The sequence below is a fragment of the Manis pentadactyla genome, chromosome 2 (genome assembly GCF_030020395.1).
Source record: "Manis pentadactyla isolate mManPen7 chromosome 2, mManPen7.hap1, whole genome shotgun sequence".
NCBI classification, from domain to species: Eukaryota; Metazoa; Chordata; class Mammalia; order Pholidota; family Manidae; genus Manis; species Manis pentadactyla.
In genome coordinates this window covers 84,470,338-84,484,620 of record NC_080020.1, presented here as the reverse complement: position 1 = coordinate 84,484,620, position 14,283 = coordinate 84,470,338, and the positions used below count along the sequence as shown (strand labels likewise).

General features: G+C 35.2%; 2 protein-coding genes across 4 annotated transcripts in view; one reads left to right on the top strand and one right to left on the bottom strand.

Moving 5' to 3' along the window:
• The window catches only part of GFM2 (GTP dependent ribosome recycling factor mitochondrial 2), a 90,134-nt gene that overhangs the window by 71,627 nt on the left and 4,224 nt on the right, over positions 1 to 14,283 (bottom strand). Inside the window, exons 1-4 of one of the 3 annotated variants that reach the window (XM_057494299.1) lie at positions 8,281 to 8,424; positions 2,846 to 2,932; positions 1,830 to 1,930; positions 1,523 to 1,607 (exon numbers count right to left, since the gene is read on the bottom strand). In XM_057494299.1, coding sequence (XP_057350282.1) covers positions 1,523 to 1,607; positions 1,830 to 1,907 — 163 coding nt within the window. In that variant the 5' untranslated portion in view covers positions 1,908 to 1,930; positions 2,846 to 2,932; positions 8,281 to 8,424. Of the gene's footprint in view, positions 1 to 1,522; positions 1,608 to 1,829; positions 1,931 to 2,845; positions 2,933 to 8,280; positions 8,434 to 14,283 lie in introns of those variants that run through there. The other 2 variants (XM_036886077.2, XM_036886078.2) reach the window with 2 other exon arrangements.
• Positions 8,528 to 14,214, top strand: NSA2 (NSA2 ribosome biogenesis factor). Its single transcript, XM_036886084.2, has 6 exons — positions 8,528 to 8,675; positions 9,202 to 9,389; positions 9,496 to 9,646; positions 10,991 to 11,170; positions 12,860 to 13,052; positions 13,978 to 14,214. The coding sequence occupies exons 1-6, from the start codon at positions 8,673 to 8,675 to the stop codon at positions 14,043 to 14,045; spliced, it is 783 nt and encodes a 260-aa protein (XP_036741979.1). The 5' UTR covers positions 8,528 to 8,672; the 3' UTR covers positions 14,046 to 14,214.

Genomic DNA, 14,283 nt, shown 5'->3' with positions numbered 1-14,283 from the left:
GAAAATTCCATAGCAGTTTGAAGACTGAAAAGAAATCTGCTGGTGGGAATGTTAATTGCTGCAGCCACTGTGAAAAGCAATATGGAGCCTCCTCAAAACACTAAAAATAGAAATACCATTTGACTCAATAATTCCACTTCTAGGATTTACCCAAAGAGAACAAATTCCTGATTCAAAAAGATACATACTCCCCTATGTTTATTGCCACATTATTTACAATAGCCAAGATATGGAAGCAACCAAAGTGTCCATCAACAGATGAATGGATAAAGAAGATGTAGTGTATATATACACACACACACACACAAGCACACACAATGGAATATTATTCAGCCATAAAAAGGGAAGAAATCCTGCCATTTGCAACAACATGGATGGACCTAGAGGGTATTATACTAAGTGAAATAAGCCAAGTGGAGAAAGAAAAATCCATATGATTTCACCTTCTTGTAGAATATAAAAATGAAACAAAACAAAATAAACAAAATAGCAGTAGACTCATAGACACTGAGAAGTGACTGGTAGTTATTATGGGGGAGGGGTTCGGATGGGTTGGGGGGAGGGTTGGGGGGATAAAAGGGCACAAAAATTCTCTATCATAATGTAGGCTGGTCATAGGGATGGCAGTACAGCATGGAGAATATAGCCAATGGTTCTGTAATATCTTTCTGTGTTGACAGATAGTAACTGCACTAGTGGGGGTGAGGATTTAATAATATGGGTAACCTGAAACCAATATAAGATTGTGTATCAATAATACTTCAATTAAAAAAAAAGATAATCTGTACTACTACAGATAAATGTGCATAGGCAAAATATAGAAACCTAGATATACATTATATATCAATAATGCAGGCTGCTAATTTCACATGCCCTTACAAGTTACACAGCCAATCAGTATTTCTACTCCATTATTCTCACATGACAAATGAGAACACCAACCAAATGGAACTAGTTTCATCAAGTATCCCATATGCTTGCTTACTTCAAATACAGAACAGACATTCAGAATTAGGTAGTCAATTTCTTAGCCTTCCAGTTTTTTATAGTCCTATTACCTAAACTATTCCAGATAAATATTTAATCAAACTATTCTTAAGAATCTTCAAAATAAATTATTCTGGAACTTTCTATTGGCAGAAAAGACTTTTGTATAAAAAATAGAAATGGACTAGAAAATCAACATTTTACAGCAAGAGCACTCTACAAGTAGCTTCACCTGCTAAACTCTTGAGCCATCTACTGAAGCCACCCAATCCTTCCCTTTGTTCAGGTCATTAGGATGGCCAGCAGATAAGGAGTATAGGTCTACTTGTGTTCCCTCCTGGCATCTAACAGAATGCTCCCAATTCCTAATAATCTCAAGGAAACAGTCAAGAAGTAAAAAGGAGTCACTGTTTTCAAAATGGTTGGAGACTCCAAATATAAAAAGGAGATTGTTGCAAATGAGAAAGATGGGAGGTGGGATATGGAAAAAGCAAGCAGGCAGTTTAAGTAAAATGAGAGGAATCAATATTCATACCTGGTAGAGAACTGTAATTTCTTCCAAGAAGCATATGTGGGTGCAATCTTTTTAAACTTGCTCTTATTTTAGAGCAACACATATTCTAGTGAGGAGAAAAAGAAACGACATTAATTTTATTTTAACATGACTTATTACAGTAGCTTTAGCATCCTAACTATGCTTTGTCAGAGGACAAAATACTTTGAATCCCCTTAAAGTAGTCCGAACTTATAAAGTCCAATTCTTTTAAAAAGTGACGATCCAATATTATACTACAGTAAAGAATTAAGGCTAAATTAACACTCATATACTATTTTCAACTGACCTTAGATGATGGTTCTGTTAGACTTGCAGCATTCACATCATGAAAAACTTGTTTGAAAGACAAATTCTTAGGACCCATTCCAAACACGAGAATCAGAAACTCTGGGAATGAGGCCAGAACAATGTGTTTTAACAAGCCCTCCAGGTGATTCTGATAGCTTCAGCTTGAGAACCATGACCCTGAAGCTTCCAGTGAGCCAGAAAGGTTAAATAAAGTCTCTCAGCCTTGGCTATTCCTTGGTTCTCTTCTACAGCTGCTAAGAACTGGTGTGGTCATGAACTCTAAAACATTAGCTGTTTTCAGGATTCATACTAGTGGCTACACATTAGAATCACAGGAAAAGCTTTTTAAAAACATTTGGTTTGGAGAAGTTGGGGGAAATATGGACTGATATTTTTTAAAGTTTCCCAGGTTATCTTCTAATGTTCCCACATAAAGGCTGAATATTCTCCATCCCAATTTATCCCTAGATATACATTTAACAGCTCTGAATATATTTGGAATTGTTACAGTGGTGGTGTATGATTTTGGGCTGCCACGATCTGCCTTTTATGCATGCCTATACCCTCTATATTATTTCTACATTAGTTACAAAGGTTCTGGCACTATAACACTAATTATCCTAAGAAAACATTTCAAGAGTCGAAAAGAAACTCCTAGCTATTTATATTTCCACTGTGTAATAGCCAGGGCCGGACAGTATCTCTCTAAGAGAGGGTGTGCATTCTGAAAGCAGCAGCAATGAAAATACTTTAGAAAAACTGTGCAACTCCTTGAGCCACTAATGACCTCAACATGTAATAAAGAAATACTCTTCAAAATGCTGCACAGGTGATTTTAATGTAGCAAAATGAATTCACAGACTAATGATAAAGCATGTTTCCTCTTGGTAACAGGTTCTCCCATATTCCATTAAGAAACTGCTGAAGATATACTATTATGACACATATTAGGCCTTTGGGAAGTAAAATAACTGAAGTTGTTGAAGTACATTTAATTTTACAAGGAAGGCTTACATTAATGTGCAAGATGGATATTTTCTTATGACTCACTGCAAATTTCCTCAAGTTGGACATCATCGTGGCCCTCTAAATTGTTATTCTCTGAAAAAGAAATATACAAAATTATAAAACTAAGTTCATGTATTACATGTCAATAAGACATATGTAGGCAAGGCATATGTGACAGATATGGTAAAAAAAGTATTACTTTTTAAAAGAACAATATTTTTAGCTATCAAAAATTGTACCATTCAGAAAATGAAAATTCTGACTGAATGAGAAATAAAGTTCTCAAGCTTAAGTTTTTTCAACATGCTTTAATTCATCAACAAAGATACTAAAGATACTGAATTAAGCATAGAAAGGTTAAGCATCTACATGTTGATTTGGTAATTTCTCACAGGTACTGTAATTTTTTGGTTTATTTACTCTCATTTTTCTATTACAAACATGTAAAAAATCATGTAAAAACACACAAAAGTCCTCTTCTGTGATTATAGAACTAAGCATCTTGGGTTTAAACACTTACTAAATATTCTATTTCAAGTACACTATCAAAGCTATGAAAAATGCATGGAAGCATCTGAGACTTTGGGGAAGCAGCGAGACAAGTAAACAGGTAAGTTAAACCATTGTGCACTATGGTATGTGAACAGGCATGTCAAAACTCATGATTCTTCCTAAATCTGCTCCTCTAGCTTATCTTAAAACAGAAACATTCACTATTCTTATTTAAAAGACACAAATCCTCTGGATTTTATTTCCTAAATATATCTTGAAATCCATTCCCTCTTCTTCGTTTGCAATGCCAAAGTTCAAGATGTTGTAAAAGTTTGCATGGTAAGATTCTGAAACAGAATAACAAATTCTAATAGAAGATGACACAAAAAGCTCACTAACGTGGCTTGATTCCACATTGTAATTAACCTTTAAGCAACTACCACTTCAAAGCATGTTATAGCATCTAAAATGGTCTACAATTTTCTGAATAGACTTTTAAAATACTCCTCCCTTTCCCAACTACATACATGAATGAGGCTGGATTTTCTTCATATACTTCAACCGAAAATAAAATACATACATATGCAGAGTAATATTAAATACAGATGCTGATATGTCAGCTGTTTTTCATTACGCGACACATTAAAAAGAGACTTGCAAAATTGTAAAGCAAAACATTCTCCAAACTAAATTATTTTTGTTTTGGAAAATACAGGTATTTTTTCATAAAACTAATTACTTATATTAACATTTAATAGATTTATTATTTTTAAATGAATTACTAAAATATTTTAAGGTTTTAATTTCTAATATTTGAATGTCAATTATAACCCACATAAACAAAACTCTGTGGAGCTCTGAGTCATTTTCAAGAGTGTGAAGGGTTCCTATAAACCAAAAATTTTGAAAACTTATTCTAACACTGTTTCCCCAAGTGAATGTCCATGATTACTAGGTTGTAGACAAAACAATTTACTAAATGAATATTAGAAAAAAACAGCCAATAAATCCATGACTTTGTAGACAGTGTTAAGATGAAGTTTATTTACATGAAAATGTGAATTAATATAAAGAATAAATAGTATTAAGTAAATACAACACAGGCCAACAGTCATATGTAATCAGTCATTAAAGGTAGTATTCAAATCACTAAAGTGGAAGTACTGCTTTAATCCATTCTTTACTCATATCTTCAAATAACTTCATCTTGTCAGTCACTTCCCTACTTAAAAACTTTTAAATACAACAAATCTGTCCCCAGCTACCTTCATAGCTTTATACTCACCTACTCCCTACTCCATACCAGGGAGCTCTAGCCAAAATTCCCCAGAAACACCATGCTCTGAAACCTTCACTCACACCTTTCCAGAAAATGTTGCCACTGCCAAAGAGCAGTCCTAGAATCCCCAAAGTCCCATACCTGGTAAATTTCTATTCAATCTTCAAGCCCCACCTTGGAAGACTTTCTGAATTTCCTAGAAAATTTTAATACTGCCTTCTCTGTGTTTTCATAACACTTGGAAAGCATATTTACTCATGACAAATATGATATTTACAGGTTATGTCCACTACTGTGAGTGCCCCATCTCCTACCAGCAATGCCTAGAACAATGTCTCATTTTTTTGACCTATAAAGTTATTTATGGCCATCCACTGATTTTCCTTTTCCCCATGGGTCGATGATTTTCAATGAAAATGATTTCATACTACTGCCATAAAGTGAGTTTTCGATTAAGGCCCAGTCCTCAGTAGACCTTGTAAAATACACACGCACTACTAAAAGCTTTCAATACATGATGGCATAAGAAGGGCAGTAATGACCAAAAAACAGGTAAATACCCATTCTGTACTATTAGCAACCAATTACACTACCAACAAACAAAAAGAATCCATAGACTATTAAAAAAAAATTAGTGGACTGTCATGCCTGTAAGGCTTACTACACAAAATAGGAATCATGGGACACTAAAGGACAATCACAAAACACATTAGTATGCAAGCAGAATTGAAGATGATGTCACTGAGGATCAAGTAATAAAAGAGAGCCTAAAGCATCAAGTTAAAGTAGCCTGTGTTTGCATACAGTATTTGTTACCATACTTAGCAATTACTTCGAAATCAGAAACTTCACTTCAGATTTGTGTTACATCCCACGTTTCTACAGAAAAGCATCAAGTATGAATTAGGCCAATATGTTCATTACTGATTAATGCCAATCCCTGATACCTTCTTTGCCTTTTTTTCTATATGTTAAATAGATCATCTCAAGCTATCAATGTAAATATTCATTTTCACTAAATTTTTGGCATAAATTCTAAAACAAACCATTAGCCTAAGTTTTAAAAATTAGTTCCAGTCTTTAACTTCATTGATAAAAAAGTTTGCCAAATTAACTTTTAGTTGCTGAAAAAAAAAAAAAACAGTAAAGATTCACTTAAAATTAGGTCAGCTGGACTGATAAAGCACCTTTCAATATCTAACATTTATTGAAGCAACACAAGGAATTGGTTATAATATAAAAATGAGTAACACACACAAAACCGAAAGTTTCTGTGATGACTGCCCTTGTACTGTTCACCATGTAAGAACTTACTCACTATGTAAGAATTTGTTCACCATATAAGAACTTGTTCGTTATGCTTCAGAAGATTGGAGACTGATGAGAATTAGGCTTGGGGTGGATTAATGATTGCGCATTGAGCACTGAGTCCCCTATACAGAATTTTATTGTTGTTAACAACCATTTGATCAATAAATATGAGAGATGCCCTCTAAAAAAAAAAAAAAAAAAGAATAGAAAACACACACACACAAAAAAATGAGTAACACATGATCCACAACCTCAAAAAAAAGTTAGCTTTAAAAATTCAAGTCTGTCTTCTACATATCACAATAACAAACATTTCATTCATAATGCTTTTTGCAAAGCTCTTACTACTCTTCCTGTTCCTCTTTAACATAAGCTTGATTTTTTTAACCATACACAATCTATTAACTCCCACATCCTACTGGTTTACTGCTTTTAATCTTATCTATACTAATAAATACTATCTTTTTGAAGTTTTGCCAGGATCAGAGGTATATATTTTCATGCTTTCAATTGCCAAATGCAAAGAGTGGGTATTTAGCATATAATTTTGGTAAATGTAACAAAGTGATGATGATACCCGGTTTAGCTACTGCCAAGTACATAGGCAGTAATTTTTTAAAGAAAGTTTTGCCGACACTGATCTGTTCAGGTCATTTTTACCCTGCACTTAGAGCTGAAAGTAAGAACAACTGATAAATAACAACCACTTTGCCTCCTGTTTTACACAAATCAAAATGTGACCACTGCTTAACATTTAAAACTTCATTTATTTTCTATTCCTGATTTAGAAGGCAAAAAAAAAATCAGTGACTCTAAGAATTGTAAAAAATATATATATACACTGAGTTCACAACTTAAGTAAACTATTAAAAATTTCCATAAGCTGAAAGAGCTACAACAGCAACAAGGATAAACCTCAATGTTAAGCAAAAGGGACCAACACAAAAGAGTCCATACTGTATGATTTCAATTTTGTAAAGTGTAAAACAGGTGAAACTAATCCATTCTGTTCGCCGTGAGGATAGTGTTTATCCTTGGGAATAGCAGTGACAAGAAAGGCATGAGGAGGGTTTCTGGGGTGCAGGTTAATGTGATTTCTTGATTTGGGTGCTGCTTACATGGGTGTGTTCAGGTTTTAAAAACCCACTGACGTGTACATCTATGGTACACATTTTCTGTGTGTATGTTACACTTATATAAGGTCTTTTAAAAACTCTCCATAAACTTTTAATTGTAATAGAAATGTCAAGGGGGCCCTTTGATTGTGGTGGAAAGACCAGACTACGCTTTACAGCCTTCAATCAATCACTTAAAATCTCCGAATTTGTCTTTTCATCTATCACATCCCAGGATCGGTATGAGAAATTAAATTCATTTCATTTATTCAAAAATTTATTGTGCACCTACCACTGCCTTCTAGATAATGGGATTAACAGCAGTGAACGAAGATAACAATCCCTGCACTGATACTGTCTCTATCCTGATAGATAGCGGATACAGACAATAAACAAAATAAATAAATAACATACATATCACCTCCTATGGTGATAGGTCTGTAGACAATTACACAGGATAGAGGAATTACGGCAGGTGTAATTTTAAGTAAGGAGGTCACCAAAGGCCTCAATAAAACAATGACATTTAAGCAAAGACCTGACTGAAGTAGGCGAGATAGGCAATACCAGGAGTAAGTATATTCAAAGAAGAGAAATTATATAACATATTGAACCTGAAAATCCACAAATGCTAGTTAGAATTAGTTTGGGCTTTACAGAAAATGATAAATCATAAGACGGGCCTTAAAAACTGCCTCAAATCGAAGCACTAAGATTAGTAATTTGGATTTTGGTATGGTTATTTTCTCTCCCATCATTAACTGAATAACGTTCCAAAACGTGGGGCAACTACGGGAACTTCTGTGACGGTGCAGCAAAAAAAGGGATAACCGACAGTTTTCTTAAGTAGACGTACTGTCTTACAGCGAATTACTTCCGTCATGGCACTAGAGACACCGATGCAGACCCACCCAGCACGTTGTCTAATGCACCACAAGCCTCGGGAATTTCAGAAATTGGTCCAGAAAAACACAACGTTCTCTTTCTTTTTCTGTTGATGGGTCCAGCACTTTTACTTTCTCTACAAAAAATTTCATTCCACGGAATCCTCCTCAATCGCGCACACATGACACACCGTGACAGGAGCAGAGATCCGGCGCTCTCGCTTAAGGGACAGAGAAACGTCCCTGCGTGGACGGGGTCAGCAGCCCTAGCGTCCTGCTGCGTGGATGGCAGCTGCATCCTTGGACGTCGACGGTGCCCAGTGTGGGGCAGTCATAGCACACGGAGTCGCACGAACCTACCTGGCACTGGGTCGCATACCGGAGGCCAGCTTTTTCCCACCGTAATGTTGAGGGCGGAGGCGTAAGACGCGCCAAAGTCTACAAAGGCCTCACCTCACGGTACTACCTCGGCGACACCTGATAACACCACGATGGAACGAGATCGCCGCTCTTCACCACTTCCGGCAGTGCACCACTCAAATGCCGCCTGCCAGCAACTTCCGCCCTTCTACCTAAAAGCGGACAACAGAAGCTCGGAACGCGTGCATCGCGCTCTCAGGAGTCGGTCGTTTTAGAAGGGTCCCTTTCCTGTTGCGGGTTGCGTGGAGTTGCCTCGTGGGTCTCTGGGACCCGAAAATTAAGAGCTTCTCTGTGCCCCGGCGACTGCACCAGGCGGCTCGGCGGCCGTCACCATGGTGAGAAGGTTGCTTCGGGCGCTCAGGACGTGGGGCGTCTGAGTTGGTGGTGCCTGTGGGCCCGGGGGCCCGGAGGCTGGAAGGGTGACAGGCGGAAATGAGGTACTGCTGAAGGGAATGAGGGTAGATTCCGCGGAGTGGGCTCCATGGAGTGAAAAAAATCTCCAACTGGGGGACACAGTGGAGTATAATTCTGGTGATGTTACTGAAATACCAGATTACTGATACTCAGAAAAAGAGAGATCCTGGAATCAGATCATCTCTTGTGTGGTCCAGTGGATTTCGGATAGTACCCGTCAATGAACAGTAACTTTCACTGAAATGTTTTACAGATCAGATCCCAAAGCCTCATGTTATGCAGAATCAAAATTTAACTTACACTATGTGAACAGGCTTAATAGTGCAAGAGTCACTGAAGCAAGTGAACATTTGGATGATATAGGGCCATTATATACTGCTTTAAAAAATATTTGAGTAATTCCGTCAGTTTTTAAATTAAAGGTAACTTTTTTGCATTATGTGACAGCCACAAAACGAACATATTGAGTTACACCGTAAACGCTATGGATATCGTTTGGATTACCATGAGAAAAAGAGGAAGAAGGAAGGTCGAGAGGCTCATGAACGTTCAAAGAAGGCAAAAAAGATGATCGGTCTGAAAGCTAAGCTCTACCATAAACAGCGTCATGCTGAGAAAATACAAATGAAAAAGACGTAAGTGATCATTTGTTACTCAGTATGTAACATTACTCAAAATGAAATCTTATTTTGAGTAATAGTTTTAAAACTGATAATCTTGAATCTTTTTCCTCCTTGGTAGTATCAAGATGCATGAAAAGAGAAACACCAAACAAAAGAATGATGAAAAGACTCCACAAGGAGCAGTACCTGCGTATCTTCTGGACAGAGAGGGACAGTCCCGAGCTAAAGTACTTTCCAATATGATTAAACAAAAACGAAAAGAGAAAGCGGTAAGCAATACAAATTTAAGTCTTAATTTCTTTTGTTAGGGAGAATTGAATTCAAATGTAGTTTGTTTCTTCGGTTTAATTGGAAACATGAAGTCCACCTACTATTTCCATTATTTAAATGTTGTAGTCTTTGTAAATTTCATTTTGTATAAAATGTTTGAGTAATAAAAAATTTGCTTTCTCATCACCAGAACATTTTAGCATGTAACAGGGTTTTTTCAACTTTTTAGAATGCCACACATCTCTAGTTTTAAAATATTATTTAAAAATACAAACAGTGAGAAAGCAGAAAATACTCAATCTCAAATTCAGTATTTTTATGGCTTCTTATACTAGACAGCTAAAGCTGTGTTGTCGTGGAGAAAGACACAAACTGCTTCTTGTTTTTGCTGCCCTGCAGTGCCAAAACTGGTTAAAAAGCACAGTAGTGGAAAACACCTTAAACGATTTGACTTAAAAACTCAACAATTTAAAAAAATATTCCTGGATTGCACTGGGTGTCAAATTAACTTCTGCTAAAAAGAGAAAAGGCATAGATGCTGTTTTTAAACACCCTGGATAGATTGACAGAAACCCAGGCAACTGCTAAATATGTAGTATCTATATTAAAGGACTTAGTCTTGAAATTTGATTTCAAAAATCTTACTGCTAGTTTTTTGGTATTTAATTATCCAAAATTAGAATGGGAGAACTTTAGCACCAAAAGTAACTTTAGAGATTATCTACTTAACCCCTCCTCATCTTACAGATAAAGAGACCAGGAGGTTGTTTATCGTTCTTCATGGTCATATATCTATGAAATGGTAGAGCTCTTCTAGAATTTATGTCTTAGTAATATATCTTAGTAATAAGTTTCTTCCTACTGGCCTTGTATTGCTTCAGCTTTTTCATAGAATTTGTACAAGGTACAAAATATCTGGTGATGATTTTTTTGTCTGATAATGTAATCTAAAAATCTTTTTGGGGTAGAAATACAAAGATATATTCAGAGGTGGAGAAAGTCTTCCAGTTTACACTGTAATTTAGTAGTAAACACATATACTGCTTTCAGAAATCACTGCCTTATCACAGGTAGTATTTTTTAGTATTTTTCATCCATAATAAGGCATTAAGATTTTTAGCTTTGGCAAACTATTTTATTTAATGTACCCATGATATGTAAACTTTAGTTCTAATTAATTTGGAGCTTGTGAGGAGATACAGTATAGACCCCTTGAAAACACCTCAGCCAAAATCTTGTTGGTTAAGGAAAAAAAAGTAAATCTACATTGTACAATTAAAACACATTTTACTTTTCATAATCTTTTACTAACCACATAAATTTCAACTGTGGTCTATTTTTAGGGAAAATGGGAAGTCCCTCTGCCCAAAGTTCGTGCCCAGGGAGAAACAGAAGTATTAAAGGTTATTCGAACAGGAAAGAGAAAGAAAAAGGCATGGAAAAGGATGGTTACTAAAGTCTGCTTTGTTGGAGATGGCTTTACTCGAAAACCACCTAAATATGAAAGATTCATTAGGCCAATGGTAAGTCCCTTCAAGTGTGATGACTTAAATATTAGTTCCTGTGTTAAATGAGATAAAATATATTACAATCTCCTGAAATCACTAAAATTGATAAGAAAACCAGGTTGAAAGATGTTTTTATGCTATTTTTGTTAATGAATCCTGACTTTTAAATATGACATACTAGGATCTTCATTTTCTATATGAAGTCATTTTACTCATTCAACAAATGATGTACTATATCCCTCATACTTGCTTTGAGAATAGTTAGAAAACTTGAGTAGGCCTTTTTCAAAAGATCAATTTTGGTTTAGTAAGGGAAGTATCTTAATGTTTTTGAAAACATTCAAAATTGCAATCATTGAAAAAAGGGAACTTAATATAAAAGCAGGACCTAATTTCTGTTGACAGCAGTGATAGGACCAATCTCCTTTCCCAAATATAACTGAAGATGGAATTTTGCAAAATCCCTTTAAATAAACTGAATTACTCTCCCAACTGGATATCCAGCCTGCTTAGAAAAACAAAGAATCAGAGAAGAAAGTTGACAGTCTAAGTCTAGCTCTCAACCTGAGTAATTTTTAATGGATTAAAATACTGTCAAACAGCTTGTTTCTGTAAATAAAGTTCTGTTGAAACTCAGCCATACCCCATTCATTTACTTACTATCTATGGCTATTTTTTTCTATAGTTTGAGTAGTTACAAGAGAGACCATATAGCCTGCAAAGTCTACAGTGTTCACTATTTGGTCATTTAAAACATTGACCCATCCCTGTATTACATCATGGATACCCCTCCCCCCCCCTTATTTTGATTTCATATTCATAATCTAAATAGATTTTGGTAATCTTATGAGTTCTATAGGAAGAGAATATACTAGTGAGGCTGTTCTAGGATTTCTGTAGCTTGGCAGGTTATTTCTTATTGTGAATTAATTAGATAGCATTCTGATATGCGTAAGTTCTTTCTAAGCTTGATTATTGAGTCTGTTACCAAGAACTTGATTTAATATCATTTGTCCCTACCCCCAAACAGGCAAATATCAAATTTAAGAGACTGCAAAGTATTAGAGCTTCTAAAGTGCTACACTCCAAACACTATATTCAGGTGATTGGGTGACTCTTTTCTCTATAACAGACCTCTCTAGGCTTTCTCTGGTCTTGACCAGTGTGACCATCAACACAAAGAAAGCTGACGGCCCGCTTCCTTTTTCATCATGGAAGGTAGCTGAGGTAAATAAAGACTTAGAATCAGGATAATTAAGTTTGATTCCATCCACACAACATACAACTTGGAAATAAGTTCTTTAACCTGTCAATCCTTGTTTTATCATTTTAAAAAACAATGGGAGTTTAAGGTTATGTTTAAATGAGCTACTTGTGAGCTGTAACATAGTGCCTGGCATGTATCAAGTCCTAAGTGTCTACACTAATTAGTCCTAATTAGACAAAGGAAAATCTGAGTGTGATGCTAAGTAATAGTTCCATGGTAAAAATTTAAGGAGTACATGTTTGGTGTTTTCCCCACAAATGTATCCCATAACTATCAGGTTTCTAGCATACAGAATTAATTGTAAGTATTGTATTTGATGCCTTATGATTTGATATTGTTCAGTCATGCCTCTTTGGAGGCAACTGGGAAAAATAAGCAAAAAGAACCATTACTCTTTGTTAATATTTTAGACTCAAAACATTTTGTGTTTGTTTTAGGGTTTACGTTTCAAGAAGGCCCATGTAACACATCCTGAACTGAAAGCCACCTTTTGCCTGCCAATACTTAGTGTAAAGAAGAATCCCTCATCTCCACTATATACAACTTTGGGTGTTATTACCAAAGGTACTGTCATTGAGGTGAATGTAAGCGAGTTGGGCCTTGTGACACAAGGAGGCAAGGTTATTTGGGGTAAGTAAATTTTTGAATATGAGGCTGCTGTTAGAATCATAAAATAGAAAATTTCAAGTAAAGGACATAAAGTACATAGCTAATGTTAATGCAGAAAAGCTAGATAACTTAAAACGATGTAATCAAATTTAAATCTTTATAAGGAATACTATTTGTAGGAAAAAAGCATGCAATTCTTTTTAATTTACCTAATTGGTTTGTTACATAAAGTGTACTATGTAATTTTGTGTGAATTTTGATGGTATTTAAAAAGGCATTAATTATGAGGGAAGCAGATGCAGTTATGATTAGAACTAAAGTATATTGGAAGAAAATATAATAAATTAACCATGAGCAGGGGAAGGGAGGTATGTATCAAACACACAACCACACTATTTCAGTAATTACAAGCTATATAATGTGTCATGCAGCGAATTTTCATTCTTCTTTTTACCTCATTTTCTTAGTTTTTGTTTTTAGTGCTCAGAAATTTCTAAACTTTAATGTTCTTTGAAAGGAAAAAATGCACTCTACAACTTCTTGATTGAATCTTTTTATGAGTCACTGGCTCATACTTCACATTGGCTAACCTCATTTTACAATAGGATGTTAAATTGATTTGAGACTTAAATTGTGATGCATTTTCCAGTAAGAATTTCATGTGGAAAAGTTGTAATGCTTAGGTAAATCCACAAAGGCTTGTTAATAAAATGTACTAACAGTGGAGCTGACCACCATTTGTAAAAGCAGTATTTATATAAAAATTGTTTTCAGAAGTGAAACTTGGTCTTTACTGATTTAATTTTGTACTTTAATTTAGTGATTTCATTTATACTACTATTGGTTACTTTTTCTTTCTTAAAAGTGGTAATTATAAATATTTTGGGCAAAGGTTATATTCTTTAAAATCTTATTAGTTAACATCCCTTTTTTCATTTTTCTTTAGGAAAATATGCCCAGGTTACAAACAATCCTGAAAATGATGGATGTATAAATGCAGTCTTACTGGTTTGACAGCAGTTTCATATAAGTAACTCTTAATTATTGAAGACAACAGACCAACTAGGAAAAGCACTAATTCTGTGATGTTTCTGATACCACCAAACCACCTTACATGTGTGCAGTCATCTAAAGAACTACTTACTGTGTTGTACAAAAACATTAAAATAGCCCAGTTTACAAGTTGGTCTTTATTTTCAGGTCTCCTTATCATTTAGATAGTCATAAAGTTCAATGATTAAAAAAGCAAGTA

Excerpts from the sequence above, each read along its gene's own strand:
- NSA2 (XM_036886084.2), top strand. Across the intron at positions 11,171-12,859 it reads AAAGATTCATTAGGCCAATG|GGTTTACGTTTCAAGAAGGC; the intron begins GTAAGTCCCTTC and ends TGTTTGTTTTAG. Across the intron at positions 13,053-13,977 it reads AGGAGGCAAGGTTATTTGGG|GAAAATATGCCCAGGTTACA; the intron begins GTAAGTAAATTT and ends ATTTTTCTTTAG.